This window comes from Drosophila navojoa, chromosome X (assembly GCF_054131105.1).
Source record: "Drosophila navojoa isolate 15081-1374.11 chromosome X, UAZ_NAV_1.0, whole genome shotgun sequence".
Lineage (NCBI taxonomy): Eukaryota > Metazoa > Arthropoda > Insecta > Diptera > Drosophilidae > Drosophila > Drosophila navojoa.
This window is the reverse complement of record NC_142895.1, coordinates 19,463,240-19,485,681: the sequence shown is the minus strand read 5'-3', so window position 1 is coordinate 19,485,681 and position 22,442 is coordinate 19,463,240. Positions and strand designations below refer to the sequence as shown.

General features: G+C 40.8%; 2 protein-coding genes across 8 annotated transcripts in view; one reads left to right on the top strand and one right to left on the bottom strand.

The window, feature by feature from the left end:
• The window catches only part of Moe (moesin), a 52,628-nt gene extending 47,089 nt beyond the window's left edge, over positions 1-5,539 (top strand). For 2 of the 6 annotated variants that reach the window (XM_089262972.1, XM_018107966.3), the window contains 7 exons: positions 1,424-1,603; positions 1,748-1,879; positions 2,195-2,221; positions 2,356-3,122; positions 3,192-3,579; positions 3,648-3,860; positions 4,605-5,539. In XM_089262972.1, the coding sequence (XP_089119098.1) occupies positions 1,424-1,603; positions 1,748-1,879; positions 2,195-2,221; positions 2,356-3,122; positions 3,192-3,579; positions 3,648-3,860; positions 4,605-4,769 (1,872 nt within the window). In that variant the 3' untranslated portion in view covers positions 4,770-5,539. The remainder of the gene's footprint in view (positions 1-1,423; positions 1,604-1,747; positions 1,880-2,194; positions 2,222-2,355; positions 3,123-3,191; positions 3,580-3,647; positions 3,861-4,604) is intronic. The other 4 variants (XM_018107970.3, XM_018107968.3, XM_018107971.3 and 1 more) reach the window with 2 other exon arrangements.
• Positions 5,540-6,663: 1,124 nt separating this feature from the next.
• LOC108656098 (uncharacterized) overlaps positions 6,664-22,442 on the bottom strand; it is a 48,194-nt gene continuing 32,415 nt past the window's right edge. The window contains exons 1-5 of one of the 2 annotated variants that reach the window (XM_089263583.1): positions 18,655-18,863; positions 12,826-13,139; positions 12,487-12,713; positions 9,462-10,195; positions 6,664-8,902 (exon numbers count right to left, since the gene is read on the bottom strand). In XM_089263583.1, the coding sequence (XP_089119709.1) occupies positions 7,014-8,902; positions 9,462-10,195; positions 12,487-12,713; positions 12,826-13,020 (3,045 nt within the window). In that variant the 5' untranslated portion in view covers positions 13,021-13,139; positions 18,655-18,863 and the 3' untranslated portion in view covers positions 6,664-7,013. Of the gene's footprint in view, positions 8,903-9,461; positions 10,196-12,486; positions 12,714-12,825; positions 13,140-18,654; positions 18,864-22,442 lie in introns of those variants that run through there. The other variant, XM_089263584.1, reaches the window with a different exon arrangement.

Sequence of the window (22,442 nt, the reverse complement as noted above, 5' to 3'; positions counted from 1 at the left end):
CAACAACAACAACAACGACAACAACAGCAGCAGCAACATGCATTAACCCAAAAACGTTAATTGGATTGAAATGAACGTTTTCAATTTCCTTGCATTGTGTCACGTTTGATTTGCACTGCGACAAAATGCACTAAAAAAAACAAAGAGACAAAATAGCAAAAAAAAAGAGACGTTAAAATACGTAGCAAAACATATGCAAAAAAAAAATCAACAAGAATTGGAAGCGTCTCGGCAAATAACAAAAAAAAATGTATAAAATTATTGAGCTTACAAAAACGTTGTTATCGATAACTTTACTACAAAGCGCGACAAAGGCACAAAATTATGATTGCCCTCTACGATTTACAGTCGGAAAACACGTTCAACTTTTGAGTTCAAATTTTGTGCACTCAGATATTTTAGACATTGCCATAAAGCAGGCAAACTCTTAATGTACAGTCAACACACAATTAAAGTTGCAATTAATCGATAACAGAGCTGTTGTTGAGATGCCAAATGTCAATTGAATTTCGATCTGTAATAAAATTAGACAATTTATATAAATCAAATTAGTCAATATTATATTAGAGCAAAGTAGGTTTCACACGAATCGATAACAATCGATTGCCCATTGATCATTTAATGCGAATTAGTGCACGCATTGCGATTGGCAGTGTGAGAGCGCGGCAAGTGTCAAAGGTGGATTATGGCAGTAAAAGTCGCCAAACATGTGAGAAGTGCACGTGTCTGCTAATTACGGCTGGCCGGGAAAAGCTGCCTAGGAAAATCACGCTCGGAAAACGGCAGCAACAAAAAGAAGCAATCAAGCATGACAGCAACATCAGACATTTATAGTAAATGGATTGACTGGCTATTGTGTATATGTGTGTGTGTGTCAAACGTTATACAAGCGGACAGACAGTCAGTCACATGGGCTCATGGAGGCATACAGATAGAGAGGGAGAACGAGAGTGGGCGAGAGAGCGAGACTCTTTCTGTGTTTGTATGTCACTTGACCAATTCGGTCAGCGCGTGGGTGAGAGAGGGGCTTAACGTCGGCAGAGTGGAAAAAGTGAGCGAGGCAGGTGAAACCCATAGAAAGGGGAGAGAAAGCACATGAAGCAGACATGTGAACTCTGATGGAGGACTATAATTACGATATGAAAGCCATGGGCATGCATTCATTCATCAAGAGTATCGATAACATACCAGAGATCAATAAGTTTTTAATGAAGATGACTTAATGATGATGATAAATTGAAATAATCAACTCACACGTTAATAATAAGTAACCGATAAATATCGATAATAGATATGTGCTCTTCTTAAGATCTGTAGTTTAGAGATATATGAATAAGAGCGAACTAGTCCAATGTATGAGAGAAATTTGCATACATACGATCCTATTTTTAATATGTTCTCTCTCTCTCTTCTCTTCTTGTAGCTAAATGTGCGCGTCACAACAATGGACGCTGAACTGGAGTTTGCCATTCAGTCGACAACGACCGGTAAACAACTGTTCGATCAGGTGGTCAAGACGATTGGATTGCGTGAGGTTTGGTTCTTTGGTCTGCAGTACACCGACTCAAAGGGTGACTCCACATGGATTAAGCTATACAAAAAGGTAAGCATTACAAATATACCTAAAGTATATAGTACTATATATATATATATATACAAATGAAAGTACTCCAATGTTTCTAATACGCCCCAAGCATATTGTTAAATGCTTAGAGAATAATGCGGTGTTACGTATTGTATTGTTTAGCCAGAATCGCCGGCCATAAAGACCATTAAGTATTTGAAACGTGTTAAGAAATATGTGGACAAAAAGACCGCTGATAGCAATGGACACAATCAGACGGACGAGAGCGAGGAAGATGATGATGCCGACGATATGGTGGGCGACATCTCAAAGCCAAAACCAATCAATAAATCCCAACAAATGTTTATTGCTATTTGTGGCCTTAGCGAAAACCCTATTCCCAGCTAGGTCCAGGTCTAGCTTAAGATTCTCTAGTTGACCTTGCCATAATCTATAACTGAATGTAGATTGTCTGTAGACTCTGCCCTGCATGCCAACAACGATCCCCAGCCCCAGCTCTGTAGAGTTGTCTAACGAGTAAAAACTGAATATATGCATAATTCTTATTATTGATCTCTGATTGATTCTCTATTGAAACATGCTGCACACACTTGAAACCAAATCGCACAGACTGGATCAATGCCGTTCTCAACATGGGTAACCCATAATGTGCCAAATTATATATATATACATACATATATGAAATATCTTGAATGAATAGGAAAATGCATCAATATCGCTCGCCTGTGTACTAATCTCATTTTTATTGTGATTCATTCGTGTGTGTTTAGGTCATGAATCAGGATGTGAAAAAGGAGAATCCGTTGCAATTCAGATTCCGTGCCAAATTCTATCCGGAGGATGTGGCCGAGGAGCTCATACAGGACATCACACTGCGCCTGTTCTATCTGCAAGTGAAGAATGCCATATTGACCGATGAGATCTACTGCCCGCCGGAGACGTCGGTGCTGCTGGCCTCCTATGCGGTGCAGGCGCGCCATGGCGATCACAATAAAACCACTCACACAGCCGGTTTCCTAGCGAACGATCGACTGTTGCCACAGCGCGTCATCGATCAGCACAAGATGTCCAAGGACGAATGGGAGCAATCGATAATGACCTGGTGGCAGGAGCATCGCAGCATGCTGCGCGAGGATGCCATGATGGAGTATCTGAAGATTGCCCAGGATCTGGAAATGTATGGCGTTAACTATTTCGAGATACGCAACAAGAAGGGCACCGACCTCTGGCTGGGCGTCGATGCGCTCGGCCTGAACATTTACGAGCAGGACGATCGACTAACGCCCAAAATTGGCTTCCCCTGGTCCGAGATCCGTAACATTTCGTTCTCTGAGAAGAAGTTCATCATCAAGCCAATTGACAAGAAGGCGCCGGACTTTATGTTCTTTGCGCCGCGCGTTCGCATCAACAAGCGCATCTTGGCCCTCTGCATGGGCAACCATGAGCTCTACATGCGTCGTCGCAAGCCCGACACGATCGATGTGCAGCAAATGAAGGCCCAGGCGCGCGAAGAGAAGAATGCCAAACAGCAGGAGCGGTAAGTCGTAGCAGCTTCACTTTTCCAATATATGAAATATTCTCTAATTGATGCGATGTTCTTCCACAGTGAGAAGCTGCAGCTGGCGCTGGCAGCACGTGAGCGTGCCGAGAAGAAGCAGCAGGAGTATGAGGATCGACTCAAGCAAATGCAAGAGGAGATGGAGCGTTCGCAGCGTGATCTGCTCGAGGCACAGGAGATGATACGGCGATTGGAAGAGCAGCTGAAGCAGCTGCAGGCCGCCAAGGATGAGCTTGAGCTGCGCCAGAAGGAGCTGCAATCGATGCTGCAGCGCCTGGAGGAGGCCAAGAACATGGAGGCCGTCGAGAAGGCCAAGCTGGAGGAGGAGATCATGGCCAAGCAACAGGAGGTGCAACGCATTCAGGACGAAGTCAATGCCAAGGACGAAGAGACCAAGCGCCTGCAAGACGAAGTCGAGGAGGCACGCCGCAAGCAGGTGAATTCCGTCTACCCCTCATCCCCATCGGCATTATTTATCTATTTATCCGATTTGTAATTTTCTAGGCCGAAGCTGCTGCTGCGCTGTTGGCGGCATCCACCACGCCGCAACACCATCACGTGGCCGAGGACGAGAACGAGAACGAGGAGGAGCTGACGAATGGCGATGCCGGCGGCGATGTGTCGCGCGACCTGGACACAGACGAGCATATCAAGGATCCCATCGAGGACAGACGCACGCTGGCCGAGCGCAACGAGCGCTTGCACGATCAGCTTAAGGTGCGTGCAAACATTAGCGATAGAGATAGGGGGACTGTGCTACGCACCCCCATAGAGATAACCTCCTTAGATAGCTTTCTTGAAATATGCAGATAACACGCTTGGGTTTTGTTCTTTCTTTTTCGGTTTTGTTTTGTTTATGTGGGCGCAGTAAACATTTTGTTTATTTATCTTATCAGGCAATGTAGTTTTTGTATAATTGGCATGGCAAAAAGCTTTTGGCTTATGTGGCAAAACCAACAACAGACAACATAAGGAAAAATATTGAGTATGCTCTTTATATGTTAGATGGTGTAGATAAGAATTTAAGGAATGTAACAGAATTTACCTAGTTTAAAAAGCGGGCATTGCCATATTCATACTATGTGTAAAGCAAATATTTGCTTGTCAAATGTTCTATACAGAAGGTGTAAAGGGTAGATAACGCTAAAGCACATTTCTTTGTTTTGGATACAACTACATATAATATCATATATATTTGTAGGAATTGAATTAGATATAAAGATTTCAGTCTCTATTCTCAGGACTTTTAGTTATGTTTCATAGTTTACCAAGTTATAGATAAAACATATTTGCTGAGTTCCATATAGGTATGCGTTCTAAATATAAAAAAAATATAGTTGAGTAGCCGTGATTCATCATTTAGGTATACATCATACTTCATATATTACTTGTGTGCTCTCTATCTCTCTTCATCTCTTTCTAATTCAAACTCTTTCTCTCCCTCTCTCGCGCTATTTGCAGGCCCTGAAGCAAGACCTGGCGCAGTCACGCGACGAAACGAAAGAGACGGCAAACGATAAGATTCATCGCGAAAATGTGCGCCAGGGACGCGACAAGTACAAGACGCTGCGCGAGATCCGCAAGGGCAACACAAAGCGTCGCGTCGATCAGTTTGAGAACATGTAAGGCGCTCGCCACGCCCCACGCCCCACACACGGAACATGGAACCTAAATCCTATATCCCAAGCCAATCTAACCACCATGAAATTCGACGCAGCGCGCCACCTACCACTCCCCAATAGCCAGCTACCAATTCGATTGATATATAGATGCGAGCCCATTGGCCGAGCATTTTTGCAACTTCTGTTTAAATTTATTTTGTTTATTTTTTTTTTTTTTTTTCAAATGACCTTTTGTATAGATGAAGAAGTGGAGGACGGGAAATAATATGTGTGTATTTATGGAGAGTATTAGTTAAAAGAAAATAAATGAAAATGATTTTTGACATTCAAGTGTTGAACGACAATCACACAATCAATCAATCTAACTAAATCCTGACTTCCATTATTCGCTTAGTTTATCAATATTTTCAATTGGTCGTAAATGCCCCGCCCACACGCCCCTTACCAAGAACATATTTTCTTTGCGCGCATTAAAATGAGAGAAACAAGAAACCTTACTATTACTAGCTACAACAACAACAACAAACAAACACTAACAATAGCAACTTGAGAAGTCAACAACAACAACAACAACATGAAGAAGAGCTATTTGCATTTTTCCCGTTATAAATATTATTTTTATTATTATATAATTACTATTTTTTTTAAATTTGTATAATTAAATAAGAACTTACTTGATTAATTGTTTCTTAAATTAACTTGCGAAAGAAAAACAAAAAGAAAACAATATTTTTAATTAATATTATTACAAACAAAGAAAAATACAAAAAACAACAACAACAACAAAACTACAACAACAAAAATGAAAAAACACAAGTGAGAGAGAAAGGATAAAAATATATTAACTAAACTATATTTTTCTTCTTTATTTTTGTTTTGAAAAAAATCTACAAAAAAACAAAAACTATTGTGAAAACCAAACAAAGAGTTTTTAAATTAAACAATAAAATGTAAAACAAAACAAAAATCGACGAAATTTGTATAGAATGTGTTAAGGAATAAATGTGGTTAGTCCTTAAGATTAAAGATGTTTTTAAATTTTCATTGTAAAGGTGTGGGGAGAATGGAAGGTCTATGCTGGAGAAACATTTCTACCAAGAGATGTATCCAAGTCGGGGTGTAAATCTATTTTGGACGATTTTGGATATATGGATGCAAAAGCGAAATATATAATCTATTAAAAATTATAAATTTAACAGATTGGCCATCAGTCCAGGCAAATTCAAATCTTTAAAAATATTTGCCATTAAATGTCTTACTGATTTGATTCTCAATTAATTATTATCATTAATTTCGTATAACATCATGTATATAATATACGAAATTAATGATAATAATTAATTGAGATTCAAATCAGTAAGACAATGACAAATATGCTTTGTACTTTCGTGTTAACTGATCGTGACTGATGACTGTTATCGACATGCCGCCACACAGCGCAGAGTTGATACACGCGCAAGCTGTATGCAAACTGACCATAGATGGCGCTGCTGCTGCAAAGCAAAAATATCAAAGAGCGGCAAATTTGAATTTGATTACAAGTAAAATTTCTGTACCGTGGCATTATAAACTTTCAACTTCACAATGTAATCAATTCATATATGATTTAAATACAAATAAAAAGACCCAGTTAAATTTTTTTCTAGCGCTTTATTAATGTAAATATCAAATTGATAACAATAGATACATCAGCTATATACGTTTATTATGCATACACGTATCAAATATTAAGTTGATTACAAAAAAAAAGTATACATATATATGTGTATAGTATATATATATATGTAAATATATCATATATTTATATACCAACCAACCGCACGACTTAGGGCTATGAAAAAAAAAAAAAATGCATATATCAACTGTGATTGTTCGCGATTCGTTTTTGTTTTTGTTTGTTTGTGTTTTTTTTTTTAGCTAAATAAAAAATATACATGCATTATATAGTCATGGATATACATGAATACAAATGTATTTGTGTATGTATGTATATATGTATATGTATATACATGCATCTGCACTGATATAAAACATATTTTGAAGGCACATAATTACAGGCGCTGACCGCCGAAGCACTTGGTGCCCAGCTGCTTTGTGGCGCTTGGATCCGTGGCTGCTGCTCATCCCCCCCGCATGGGGGATTCGTCCACTTTGTGTGAGTGTGTGTGTGTGTAATGTACAGTTATTGAGTATGTTCATTAAGCAATATTATTGTTGTCGTTGTTGTTGTTGCTGCTGTGGTTTGCTATCAGTAGGGATTGACTGCAGCGAGGCCCACACGTCCGCCGGAGCGCGCGAACACGGGCTCCGCATAGCTGTGCCGATAGCCCTTGGGCATGCTGGCCAGCGGCTTGCCCGAGCTGGAGCTGCCGCTGTTGCCGCTGTTGGGCGTCGGCGCCGGCGACGGATAGCGCTCGGCGTGATGGCTTAGGCGCGACGAACTGGACTTGGCCACGGGCGGCACCGGCTCCGTCGGCTGCATATACTCTCGCGAGCGTGCGCGCATCTGATGGCGCGACTGCGACTGATGGCGATCCCGTTCTCGCTCCCGATCTCGGTCCCGTTCACGCTCGCGCTCGCGCTCTCGCTCCCGCTCCCTTTCTCTCTCTCGCTCTCTCTCCCGCTCCCTTTCCCTTTCTCTCTCCCTCTCCCTCTCCCTCTCGCGATCCAGACGATAGCCATCGTGTGGCGGCTCTCGCATGTCGTCGCCGCGTCGCATGGGATAGTCGCGTTCGCGCCGCTCCCGCTCCTGGCCGTGACGCATGTTGCCACCATTGCTGCCGTGATGCTGCTGCTCTTGCTCCCAGTGGTCGCGCGAGCGAGCACGCGAACGACTCATCATCGGCTCCGGCTGCTGCACTGGCACTGGCAGCTGCTGCTCGGGCTCCTCCTCCTCGTCGCTCCACTGATCGTAGCTGGGCGGCTCCACGGAGCCGCGACGCCGACGCGACGATGATCTGTAGTCGGCTGTGGGCGGCACCGCTGCGACTCCATTGCCGCTGTCGCGCTCGTCCAGGTCATAGCGACTGCCGCCGTTACGCTCCATGGCATCGTGGAAGCGATCGCTCGGCGACACCTGACTGCTGGCCGCAGTCGGATACTCCCGCACGTAGTCGCGGCTATCCCGGCTGCTGGGCTTCCGTGGCGGCTCCTCGCCGTAGCGCATGCCCGTCGACTTCATCATCTTCTCCATGCTCTGGATGTACGGCAGGCTCTCTGCCTCGCGGTATGGATTGCGATCCCTGGAATGCTCGTGATCTCTATCGCGCTCCCTTTCCCTCTCCCGCTCTCGCTCTCGCTCTCGCTCTCTATCGCGCTCTCTGTCTCTGTCATGACGCTCCCGTAGTCGATCTGGATTGCTGCCATTGATGTGGCTGCTGCTGCCGCCGCCGACGCTGTTGCTGCTGCGCGTTTGCTCTGCGCCGCGATGCACGGCCGCATATTTGTTGTGCGCCGGCACTGGCGGCAGCTGCTCGAACGGCAGCTCGGCAGGATCCACATAGCGATGGCGACTGCCGCCATAGCGCTGCGCCTCCTCGGCCGCATAGGACTTGAGCTGCTGTTGCTGCTGCTGCTGCTGCTGCTTCTTGGACGCGTATTCCATGAACTTTTGCTTGTCCGTCAGGTTCTCCTTGCGATAGCTGGGAACGGGTAGCGACTTCTGCGGCGGATCACTGCACGGATCCGAGTCATCGAAGTCGTCCAGATCGTCGTCGTGCAGCGAACGCTCCTTGAGCCGATCCCGATCGTGGCCGGACAGCTTCTTGTTCAGCAAGCGATTGATCTCGTTGTATTTGTCGGTGTCGCGCAGCTTGGGCGCCGCCTCATGCTTGGCCGGCTGCGGCTCCAGCTGCATCACCCGATTGAATTTCGCATCGTAGTCAGCGGGTCGCATGATGATCGGCTTGATCTCGTCCTCGCGCGACCACGACTTGCTGTTCGATGGCGCTGACGGCGTCTTGACGCGTTCGCTCTGCCTCGGCACATACGGCTTGGCCGGCAGATCCCGCAGATAGCTATCCTCCGGCGGCTGCACAGCGCTCTTGCGCTTCAGCTGCGCATGATGCGAGAGCGCGATTTGTGACGGCTTCAGTGCGATTACCGAGTTGTCCGCTTCATTCGACCAGTGCTCGTCGTCTGCAATGCAAAAGAGTGTATTGGATAAGTTCCAGATGGAAGTGGACAATGATATGGATATTTACATGGATATTTTGGATATGGTTATGAATATGTTGTATATAGGTATGAATGTGGATATCCATGGATACGTCATTTATGGATATGAATGCGGATATGGATATGGATATGGATATGGATACGGATGTGGATGTGGATGTGGATATGGATATGAATGCGGATATGGATATGGATATGGATATGGATACGGATGTGGATGTGGATGTGGATATGGATATGAATGCGGATATGGATATGAATGAGGATATGGATATGGATATGGATATGGATATGGATATGGATATGGATATGGATATGGATATGGATATGGATATGGATATGGATATGGATATGGATATGGATATGGATATGGATATGGATATGGATATGGATATGGATATGGATATGGATATGGATATGGATATGGATATGGATATGGATATGGATATGGATATGGATATGGATATGGATATGGATATGGATATGCATATGAATATGGATTGAATGGAAGCCAACTTACCACTTGAGCTATTCAGCTCCTGTCGCTCTGGACTGGGCGCCAGATCCGATCCAATGCCCGAGGAGCCGCGCGATGAGACCTGCTTGCCATTGGCCGTCGTCGCGGGCACAGCACTTACTGGTGCTGCTGGTCCTGCGCCAGGCGACACCTGGCCCTTGGGCGTGCCCGCGCCGCCCACAATGAGAGCATTGCGACAGCGTCGCAGCTCGATTGCCGTTAGATTGCCCTTGGAGCGATGCACTGTGTCGTAGTCGCGCGGCGGCAACAGCAACGGCGGCCCGTTCCCGTTCAGCTTGGCGCGCAGCTCGGCGGCCAGCGAGTCGAACAGATCGCTGTTCTGCTGTGGCGTCAGTGGCGGATGGCCGTGCGGATGATGCGAGCCATGGTGTGACGAATGATGCTTGCCGGTGCTGCTGCTGCCGCCATGTGGCGGCGAACGGGAGACTGGCGAGCCGGTCAGGCCGTGCTCCTCGCTGCACTCGGACTCCCGTGTGCTATTGCCCGTGTCGCTGCCCAAGGAGCTGCTGAAGCGCTTCGGCGACGTCTCGTGGCGGCGCTGCTGCTGCTGCTGCTGCGAGTAGCCGCCGCTCGAGTGCAGCTGCTGTTGTGACTGATGGTGCGACGACTTGTGGCCGGACTCGTGGCGCTTGTCGCCGCCGCTGTGGCTGCTGCTGCTGCTGCCTCCATTGTGACCCAGAGGCCCGCCAGCGGGCAGCGGTGGCAAAATGCCCAATCTGCAAGGTGAAAAGACAAAATAGAGAATGAGCGAGGTAAGAGGAGGCTGCTAGCAAATAAGTATGCAAGAATATACAAGTATACATAGGCACATATATGTACATATATACAAAAGCCTTATGCGATTCGTATGTATTTAAAATGAAATTCAAGAAAATCAATTTTTTATTGGTTTGGTCTTTGTTTTGAAACATTTCTCTAACTTGAAGTCTAGTTTGCATAGCTGAAAGCATGTTTAAATTTGTTTTAATTTATTTATGTTGTTAATTTATGGCGTAGTATCTATAAAGAGAAAACTTGAAAATCATAGAAAATCTCTTCTGAAAACTTGCTATTGGAAGCTGTCGTGCCAGCTCTTGGGCCAATCATTTACGAATATCTCATTCGGTCTATTAATTACCCATTCAAATGCTGTGACAAACACAAAGACAATACAAAAGACGCTGCGCGCTTGCGGAGAAATCTTCGATAGACAGCGAAAGGTAAAGTCTAGAAGTTTTGGATGGGAGCACAGCATTGCGAGTGACAGAAATGAGTGCGACAGCTCCAAAGGAGAAGATAAGTTTAGGGGGGCGTCTACTCAGAGTGATGCTTAGCTGCGGCACTTTGAAGTGTGTATTATCTTGTACTTATATGTAGTCCTATACCCACTTGTATATAGTTATACTCATCTCTATCACATTTCTGCCCTCTACATAAATTTTATGAATATTTTTCAGTTTATTTAAGTGACTTTATGACTCGCATTTCTTAACGATAGGCAGATAGATGAATTTATCAATGTTAAGGAGGTAAAATATTAATAAATTAATATCTATATATTATATATATATTTTTCTTCTTCTTATTTATGTCAATATTATTATCTTACATACCATTTGCAGTATAGTGCAAATAAAATATATTACAAAAAAATTTTACTTGAATTATTCATAATAAAAAATTAAAAAAAAAAAACAACTTTAAATTAATATAAATTACTCTTAACTAAGTTTCTAAAATCCACTAAGATAACTCAGCTCCCTATGTTGACTATGCATAGATTTTCTTTCCAATTTCTACATAATTCGAAAATGCTCGCTAGTTACAGGTAACCAAATAGAACTTTGCACATGTGAAACGCTTTGAACTCTGCTCAGGTTCGGCATTTGCCACCCATCGAGCAGCGTGGTCTCGCACAGAGTTCAGTTGCTGCCGCTTCGAAAAACGGTTTCTCATGGCATCTTCACATTTCGGCTATGTGGGGATCTTCTACAATTTACCGCAAAGCTGAAATTAATTGCGGCCCGACAAGCAGGAAACAAAGTGGCAAGCAGCAAGCAGCGAGCCAGCCAAGCAGCCAACTCTGCCCACTTAGACGTTTAGACATTTAGACAATCCATTATCCGATCTCTGCCCGTTGCGGCAGATCGTTTCATTTGCTACTCATGATAATGACACCGAGATGCCACTGCACTTGCAGCTGGCTTTCCCACGAGTCTCAGAACAACGTGCATATACTATACTATATACGCGTATACAAATCTAATGCTCCAGCAAATACTCAAAGATTCTCTCGAAGTCAAGCGCAAAATCGAAATTCTTGCCTTTCCACACACAATTTACACCTGGTTTCGAAAGCAGGGCTTCATTTACATAACATAACATCAACCTGATGGGAAGACTCAGTCGATTCTCTTGAAGAAATCTCTACAAAATGAAAGCTCTTAGCAGTTTCGCTTATATTAAAAGAATATAAGATTTATAATTAAAATTTTAATTATGTACATATTGCATATACATAAATACATATACATATATGCATATGCATATATAAATTCTTAAGCTGTATAGATATCGAAATTGAATATTATTGTAAATGTGTATATTTGTTCTGTATTAAGAATTTCATTATAAGCATTTTTACTTTAAAAAGAAAGTCGAGGAAGGAAATTTCACAACCAATAATCTGAATTGGGAATCACGAGCTTTTGCGATTATTATTATCATTTTCATATATTATCTCTCGTTTATTGGGTTTCCCAATATAACGTTATTTACATTAGGAAATAAGTCATACGCTTTTGCGAATTTCAAATGAAATCACAAGCTTTTGCCATTTTATAAGCAATTGGGAATCACATCATGAGCTATTGTGCATTAGAGTGTAAAAAATATGATTTGTGATTTGAAAATTAAATTTAGAGCTATGGGCAATGGCCAATACAAACTCTTGCTTTAGCCATAGGCCAAGGCCAGAGATAAATAATAATATAATATATTGTACTATAACATTTAGCTCGAAACTAACCTGGTCTCGAGCTCCTCAAAGCGCTTCTGATTGTCGGGCCGATTGATTAGGATTTGTAGTTGTAGATGCAACGCCTCGGCCGTTGTCTCCGAGTCGCAACGATAGGCGTGCACATGCAAGGGGCATTTGGTGGCCGGATTGTAGAGGAGCAAAACACAGGCAACGATGTCATCGGTTTGCACGGAGCTGGTTATGGCACTGTGTGGTATTAAATGCTTCGACGAGCCCTGTTTCCAACAAACGACAACATAGAGGAATGTTTTGTAGAAGGGGTGTGTGTATTGCGGGTGTGTGTTTGCTTTTTTTTTTTTTGGGGTGTGGCGTATGCTCAGCACTTACCTGCACGATTTTGATGCCTTTGTGCGAGACCTGGAGCGTCACCTTGAGCGGCTCCTGGCCCCGTGATCTGTCCACCAGATACGGCAGCACTGAGTTAATGACGCGGGCGCCCCGCAATCCCTTTGCCTCCTCGGCGCCCAGGAACCACACATAGTAGGAGGCCTTCTGTACGTCCCGACGCAAACGTAGCGCCATCTTGTACTTCTTCTTCTTCTTCTTCGTCTACCTCTTCTTCTTCGTCAGCGATCAATTTAGATTATGCAGTTGACTTCAATTTATGGCTGCCCAGACGCTTACCAAGTACACCTCAGCATCTGCAAAAATAAAAACAAAATAAAAAGTGTAAGCTTTAATTTTAAAGATCAAATCATCTTCTATGTAGATGAAAGAGTGAAATTAATGGAAGTTCTTAGGCTTAACGAAAGTGTCGAATACATTTTTGATATAGTAATAGATAAGTATACTTAAGCTCTCTAGATAATATTTTAATATTGCCTTAGAGCGTGCATTTGTCCTCCCATTGAAATGGGAATTTAGGGTATTTTGGCAGGCAGAAGAAGTCATAGCTTTGATACGGCCCACTAGTTGAGTCTACCTAAGGTACATATATTTGCCTGTCTGTCCGTCCGTTCGTGCCTTTGCCTCGTGCCTCTGTCCATCTTTCCGATTGTTCTTCAGCTCATATAGACGGAATGATCTCGATCTAACGTAGTCTTCGATCTTTCATTTCAACATAGCTTAAGTAACGTAAATGCTGCTCATATAACAAGTGAGCAGGGCTCAGGGTATTGCCTAGCTCCAATCGTAGCACTCTGTTTTCATAAGCTTGATATATATAATATACTTGATATATAAGTTATTTCTCTTTATAATTTTGTATTATACATTAAAAAAAAAAAGTGTTAAAAGTTTTTTAAAATATGTATAGCAGTAAAGCTGATGAACAAAGTTTAAGAAATATATAAAAATACATTTAAGATTACTTTGCCTATATAAAGAAAAACAAAAACTATTCGGAATGAAATGAGAATACAGATATCCCAGTTCAAGTGGCAAGAGAAAAAGACATGAAAATGCTAAATAATTGCAGCTAAGAGCATCATAAGAATGCTCAAATGAGTCCTCTTAGTATTAAACAGTCAGGTGTGTCTTAAATATGGCATTTGCTATGGCTGAGGGGATGATTATCCATCAGCAAGCACGGAGAGCACGTAATAAACTGAAGATTTAGCGTCAAGTGGATTTATTTCGCCACTAAACATAAAATCTAATTGGAGTTGAATTGGGAAAGGAACGCTGTCGCAGTCACAGCATAAACTAACTGGAATGCTTAATATTTATGCTCATGGGTAGCATGATTGCGTTCCTCTAACGGCATATTTTTAGACAAAAATTTCCAATTCTCAGCTAGCTGTTGTGTCATAATGGCTAAAATGCCTGGCGTATATGCATAAAGCAAAAAAAAAAAAAAAAACAAAACTGGTGCTATAGGAAAGTGGGCAACAACAACAACAACAACAAGCAACGGCATTCACATTGTGCATATGTGTGTATCTACCAGTCGTATGTTAGTATAGACTTGTCGTCGTTTATATACTCGTATATCTTCTCAATAATATTCATAATCGATGAGCCTGTACAACTTGTTGTGCGACGTTGTCTTGCGTAGGCCAAAAGAATCTTGTTTTTTTTTTTTTTTTCTGTTATTTTACTGCTGCTACTCTTTCTTCTTCTTGCCTTCAACTGAATATATTTTGTACACACACACAGGCTCCTATAGATATTTATCAATGTTATATGGCCGGCATCATGTGTGTGTGTGTGTGCCTTTAAAATTTACATATGACACAAAAGCAGCCGCAACCTCAGCCACAGTCACAGTCACAACAACAGCAACAACAAAGGCAACAACAACCACACAAAAGCTGCTAAACAAACGAAATTATTAACCTCAAAAAATCTTTTAAAATGTATGTTGTTAGAAGAAAACACAGACAGGCAGACACACGCTCAAAACACACACATTAATTTTTAAATATCGAAAAAAAAGGCTGAACTAAAAGCGGAAAAACACCCAAAGTTATGTTTTACATCGACTAATTCCAGAAGCTTACATTCTTGTAATCTATTGATGCATTGTTCCTGGGCAGACACTGAGAAAAAGAGAGAAAGAGGGAGGGAAGACAGAGTAATAGAGCATAGGCTTACATCGGAATCTTTAACTTGTTTTGTTTTTTCGACTAGATAGAAATATTTTGTATTAGAAAAAAAAAACGAATCAATCAAATTTTAATTTTGTTTATAGTTTAAAAAATTGTAAATTATATTTTTAGCTTTTTTCATATATTCTTATTCAGAATTTTTCAGTATTTTTATATAATTATTAAATTATATTTTTAGCTTTTTCATATATACTTATTCAGAATTTTTCAATATTTTTATCTAATTATTAAATTTAATATTAAAAATTTCTTTCAATTTTTTTCAGTCACAAATTTATGAAAGAAATTTTTAAAATAAATGTAGAATATATCAGACTGAATTTTCCAATTTATATATATATTTATATATTTATTATTGTATTTTATTTATATATTTTATATATTGTAACAGATTGTTTTGCTCTTTTGGGCACGAAAATAAATTATAAATTGAGAGTAATTAAATAAAATTTTAATGCAGTTTCTTAAACCAATAAACAAGCTTCATTTTCGTTTCGGTTAAGAGTTACAGCTGCACAGAGTACACACTCATTCTAAAGTCTTTATTGTCTGATTGCGATTGCAACGTTTCTACTTTTCTTTCAGCTGAAGGCTGAACTTGAGCGTGGCCCTGAGCCTACACGTTACTCATGCTCAAAAGTTCTAAAAGTAGGCGTTCTGCTGCAGTATATATATGAATATATATATATAGATATGCAGGTATACTGCGCCCCCGTCTATAATCTGCATAAAGTTTCAAAACACGCTGCAAAGCTAGAAATCTTAAAGCTCAGATACGAAATATCAAAACAGCTTCAAAATAATAATCTTAATTATCAATTTTGTTTTGTATATTTTCTTGTATATAATTCAAGTAAAGTTTCTCAAATTTAAATATATTCAAAATAGGTTCGATTTTGTGGCATTTCAAGACAATGCAAAGTTAATTTATTCAAGTATAAAATTAGCGATCAACAAATGACTTTCGTATTCCCTGAATTTGAGTGCTAATAAAGTGATAATAGTCAAGCGGAAATATGCATATGTGTATGTATATACCGGAATGTATGTATACATATATGTATTTATATTTGCACACTTTTGTTTTATACTTATATCTTTGAGAGCGGATCGTTGGCTTTTGTTTTATTTAGACGCGTTGAATATGCATCATGTCACTATTTTTAGCATGAATTAACTTTGTTGGCCTTTGATTAAAATCCGTTAATAACGCGAAACTAATGGATATTCGCATTAGTGTTCAAGCCAAAATCCGATACGAAACAGCAACAAAATCAAATAAATAAAAGATGAAGAGAGAGAAACACTTTAAGTGCGGGAACAGCATGGAACTGCCACGAAAATTACTTTTGAAAAAATGCGAACATATTGGAAGCCGAAAACTTGTATCGCTCTTGTGACTCATTCCTGATATCGATATTCGGATTGTTCAATATATGATTTCAAGTGTCGGGTGTCAGCGTATCATCTGATATGCCATTTGGTCATTCAATTTGATTTCAAGACGCTCGCAGAACTTGTCTTAAACAATATGTAAATATATACATTTAAATATAATTTTATATTTTGAGTGTTTTTTTTGTTTTTTGTTATTTTGTTTTCTGACTGCTCTTTCATATCGGCATTTGGTATTCAAGTTTCATTTGCATGCGGATTGACTGAGAACTTGTTAAAAATTTAATTGATGTCATCCATTTGTTATGCACACACTGTAGCGGAACGGGGATATTGCATGCATATTCTATATATGTACATATGTATGTAGTATAAAAAGCTGTATTTGCCTCACTGTCAAAGAGACCTTCTAAAGATCTAAGAGTCTGTACTAATTAAATGTGTTTAAATTTAATGAAATATCTTTCCTTTGATCTCTTCTAAATGTGTGTAGATCGAACACTTCTTCACATACTAATAACTTCTTTTAGTCTACAAACAATTTGTTTTAGTAAGTAAGTGTTTCAGTACTCCCCAAAAATAATTTGTATTATAGCATTTCAAACATATAGACATATAAATAACGATTAATTTATCTCAATTAACTTTTATAATACATCAAAGCTCTTCCAAAACCGTCGTATACTTAGTATTTATATAAGTTATTACATATTGGAAAAAAAAGATCTCAACTAATCCCTCTCTTAAAGTATTTTTCAGAGCTAGCTCAAGTTCTTCAAAGATTTCTCAATTCTCACGATGATTCTTTGGAGTATCTCTTAGTCGAGCTCGCCCCACGACGTTACTTTTACTTGATTCGCTTTGTTTTCGCAGTCATTTGTGTTTATTTGCCGATAAAGAGTGGGTTCATGCATTCGTGCTTATATCGTTCGTGAGTGGAATACATGAAATTCCAATTGCTTTTGCATATACCTTGCCTGCATCATGGCCGCGCCTGAGTATATCCAATTTGTTGCATTTCTCCAGATAAACACATAATCTAATCTAATGTTTCATAATTGCATGCGAAATGTGCATGTGACTAACCAGATATTACGTACATATTTATTTATTATAGGATATGACTAATATTGTCTGGGTATGTCTTTATGGTATTTTATGTACTTTAGAGTAAGGCATTTCAAAAATAAAAAATATTTACTGAGTGTTTTTCTATGAGTAATTGTAGACCCAAGTTTTATATATCACGTAAAAATATTGATAAATGAAATGGTGGAATGTACTATAAAAATTTGATTAATGCAAAAAAAAAAAAAAAAAAAAAAACAGTTTGAACACATGTTTAGTATATTGTTTTTTATCATGCTACATCTAAAATATCTGAATTAATGTCAAATAGACAACACCTGTTACTCTTTCTTTTCTCTAGCTGTACTCGAAGATATTCTTCGCATATTATGCTATATAGTCCAATAAGAAAGCGACAACTCTGTTCCTCCAGTCTCTTCCGAAATTAGCTATACCCAAAAATAGAAATGGGCGTCAAAGCACCAATGAAACATTCAATACACATTTGTATGTAATCCATTCATTCACGTTTCTTTGCTTTCTTCGGCGCAGTCGCGACTGTTTTCTGGTGTTTGTTGCTGTTGTTGTTGTTACTAAAGCGCCCCCTTTCGGTAATTCTTTTGGCATTCTCTTCAGTTCGCTTATTGGATTTTGCTTTGCGCGCGCACACACAAAGTGTTCTCATTAAAATGGGTTAAGCGCATTTGACGAAGACGCCGCAAATGAACCAAATTGGTGACACAGACACAGAGACTCGCACACACATACACTCATACTCATACGCACATCGACTCTGGCACTTGCACTGTTTTTATTATTGTTGTTATTGTTGTTGCGTTTGTTTGGCTGCCTTTGCCGCTGCTGTTGTTGTTGTTGTTGTGTTACAGGCATTTGCTCCATTTTAGCTGAACTCGATCAATGAACCGTTTAATACATACACACATACACACACACACGCAGACAGAGAAGCATACACACACACACACAACTGCTCACGGCGTTTAAATTTCTACAAAACTTATTTGATTAACGGTAATTGCAAGAGCACAGCACAGCGCGAGAGCATGCTCCCTCGCTCTCTCACTCGCTCTTCACGCTCTCTCACACTCTCTCTGGCTCTCTTTAGTTTACACTATTCACACACCTTCGCTTGCTCAGCACAGCGCACAGCAAAAAAAAAAAAAGAGCGACTTCAATGTTGTTGTTGTTGGCAAATGCTAGCTCCGTTGCTCGCTTGGCTTTTTATGTGTTTGATATTTATGTTCGTTAAGCACGTTTTACGCGTCCCGCAACTGACGACGTCTCAACGCTTTGGCCGTCTGTTATTGACTGACTTCAGCTCGAGCGACTGGCGCTGCGGCTGCCTGCCTGGCGAACTGCTGGACAGGTATGCACACACACACACACACACAGAGTGACTTTGTTGTTATTGTTGCTGTAAGCCGCCGCAAAGAAAGTCGAGTCGCACGTACAGAGTTGTTGCCGCTGCTGCTGCCGCTGCTGCTGCTGCTGTTGCTGTTGCTGTTGCTGCTGCTGCGAAGCCGCGCTGGCTGGAATGTGTTGAAATTAAAAGTTGTTGGGTTTTTGGGCGCAGCGGCAACGTTGTTGTTGGCCCTGGCCAGGCCAATGCATGTTGTTGTTGTTGTTGCTGCCGTTGATGTTGCTGTTGCCTGTGTAAATTTTATTTTTATTTTTTATTATTATTATTCTTTTTTTTTTTTTGGCTTAGACAGGTGCAGCAGGCGGCTCTGGCTGTGGCTGTGGCTGTGGCGACTGCTGCTGTTATTGATATAGCATTGAGCACTTTGAAAAGCCGTCATCGTTTCCATGCATTCTACAAGTTTTCCAACCACACACACACACACACGAACACACACATACACACTGAGCAGTGCTGCAAAATTGAAAAACTTGGTATTTGGCTTGGCTGTCAGTGGCGAGTGAAATCTGCAAAAATTATTCTATATGCCTATAAGCGTACATCTTGTGTTGTTGCTGTTGCTGTTGTTGTTGTTGTTTATGGCTTAGTTTGTTGCTGTTGCTTTTGCTTTTGGCCACGGAAACGGAAATGCTCAAATTTAGTCGACAGTTGCCGCCAAAAGGTGTCGATATTTATACAATTCTGTTGCGCTTGGTGTTGTTGTTGCTGTTGCTGTTGGTGCTGCTGGCACACATTTTCATTTCCAACAGACTTTCGAAATGCGAGCGCATTGTGAACCAGTTCAGTTAAGGCCAAATGTCTTAGAAGTTTTCCTCTCAGCCTTTTCATAATGGCGGAAAAACGAGCAACTGTCGGCGCTTGTCTGTTTGTTTGTGTGTGTGTGTGTGTGAGTGTGTAAGTACACGTAGATTAATTGCTTAATTGCGACTTAAGATGGGCCGTAAGCAGCCTTAATTGCTTCTATCTTATCTCACATCTTGTTTGTTGTTTCTTCTAAGTGGAAAAATGTCATAAGGTTTTATTTTTCCATTTTTTGTCATTTTTTAGTGCTACATCTTTCCTTTTTTTCCCCCTTTTTTCAAGCTCAATGATTATGGGCTTATCAAATCATGTGTGCTACACGTTTCCGCAATTAATTTGTGAGCTATTTCTTTTTTTTTAGGTAATTTTCAAAAAAGTTTTGTATTTACCTTATTTAGTAATAGATGAGCAGAGATCGGTAAAAGTTCTGATTTTACAAATAGTTGGAAAAGTCTTTCAAACATAAAATGAGCTGTTTCTATATGATACTTTTATTATTTTATAAGCATTTTATGTAGTTCTAATTTGCTTTATTAATATTTTCAGTATTTTTTTTATATTTGAATTTTCCTTACTCCAATTCTAGTTGTAAGAAAAGTTTTGCCTAGGCACACATAATGAATGCAAATGAAATGAAATCAAGTTTCTTCAATATCTTGTGCATGTGCGTGCTAAGCTCTCCATTGATACTATGCACAGGTGTCTTACCCGGCCGACCTGCGCAGTAATTGTTGTAAATGCCAGAGCGTAAATTAAAATTTTGGCCTTGGTCAGCGAATTGTGATTACTTTTTGGCCGCATAGACGTTGCACCGAAATGCATTTGCAGCACGTTTCGTGCCAACAATAATAATATCAACAACTGCAGCAACAACAACTCAATGGCAATTGCAATCTGAGAGATTTCACCAGCTCTTTTGACAAATCCCTGCTAACCTGCTGACATGCTATTGGTCCAAAGGCCCCGCCTCTTCGACTATAAAAAAAAGCAACAGTGGAATTTCACTTTTCACTCATGGAAAAACTACAAGAAGTATACAAAAATATGCCCAAAAAAGCGAAAGATAGTAATGATAATAATAATAATAATGACACTAATAATAATGATAGTAAAAACTTTATATGCGCTCACTTAATAATTTGCTATTAAATTCGTTGATGGCTGTGCCGCATAACAGTTGCATGAATATACTCGGGTTTTTGCACAGTGTATCGAAGGCGTTATTAACATTTCCCTCCACCTAGCTGGCTAGGGGTATGCATAGTTTCAGAACTGTTTAAGTTTTTTTTTTTTTTAGATAACTATCTGCATCGTATCATTAAAACTTATAATAAATATTAGAATATAATTTAAAAAAAAAGAAACAAATATATACATATATATATGTATATACAAATATTTATGTATACAAATTTAAACAAATTTGGAGTCAAGTCAAAGAATGTTTTCAGAAAAAATACTAAAAACGTAGGGTATTCCAGCTTCGTTGCAATCAAGTTTGTTCAGTCTCTTAATAAATGTTTATATATAAATACATATATGTGTATACATATTTTGGTGAAATCCTGAAAGCTCTTCCCAGTGCAAAAATCGAACTCGCTTTTATAGAGCTGCGGCAGGCAGACAGACAGGCAGCTCGCCTCCTGCTCGCCCCATTGGCCAGCCAACTAGTCTGCAGTGCGCATGTGGCCAAGGCCGAGATGCGTCCAAGTCGATCGCTGTGTGCCATTAAATCAAAAGGTAGAAGCAACTGCCACGCCCACGGCCTGGCAGGCCGGCTGGCTGGCTGGCTGGCTGGCTGGCTGGCTGGCTGGCTGGCTGGCTGACTTTCTGGCAGGCAGTCAATGTCGCTACTACATGTAGTAAAAGCAACAATAACAACACGAGAAACTGATTTGTGACGGCCTCGGAACAAGTGGCTTTCTTTTGGGTGCGACGACTTGCGAGCGAGAGATCTGCTTGACGATCGGCGACCAGGGACCTGAGGGACTCAGTGCAGCAGCTGCTAAGCGATTTTAATTGAATTGCAATGAAAAAGAGTTGCTCGAACGAGAAACGCGTTAAACCGCTTTTGATTTTTATATGTACACCATGTCAGGCACAAGCGCCTGGGTAAAAGTGGGTAATCATCATTAGCGTGCCGCGACTGAGGCCGAAGCTGCTGCTGATGCTGTTGCTGATGCTGTTGCTGCTGCTGCTGCTGCTGATGCTAAGGCAGTGCGGCATGGCAACTTCCAATCAGCTAGAGTGCTGGACAGTAAACGACCTCCAATCCACTAGCCAACATCTTTAACCAATTCCATTTCCAATTCCAATTCCAATTCCCACATCTGTATGTTCATAGATTAGGCGGTTGGTGAGAGTGCGACAAAAGCCGAAAGCCGAAAGCCGCTATCGCAGTCAAAGAAAATAAAATTAAAACATTTTAACTGCCTGCTTATAAGATGGCAACCCACACAGATACAAACACAAACACACACACAAATATATACATACACATACACACAGCATGTTGCATGCCACAGCGAGGCAAGTGAAATTGCCTTAATGCGCTCAACTCCCATCCACATGAGCGAAGATCGCTCCGCTGCCCCGGCAAATAGAAATTTGATCTATTTCATATGATTAGCGCGCATATAAATTGCCTGCCAGCTGTCTTGGCCTGGCCTGGCCTGGCTTGGCTCGGCTCA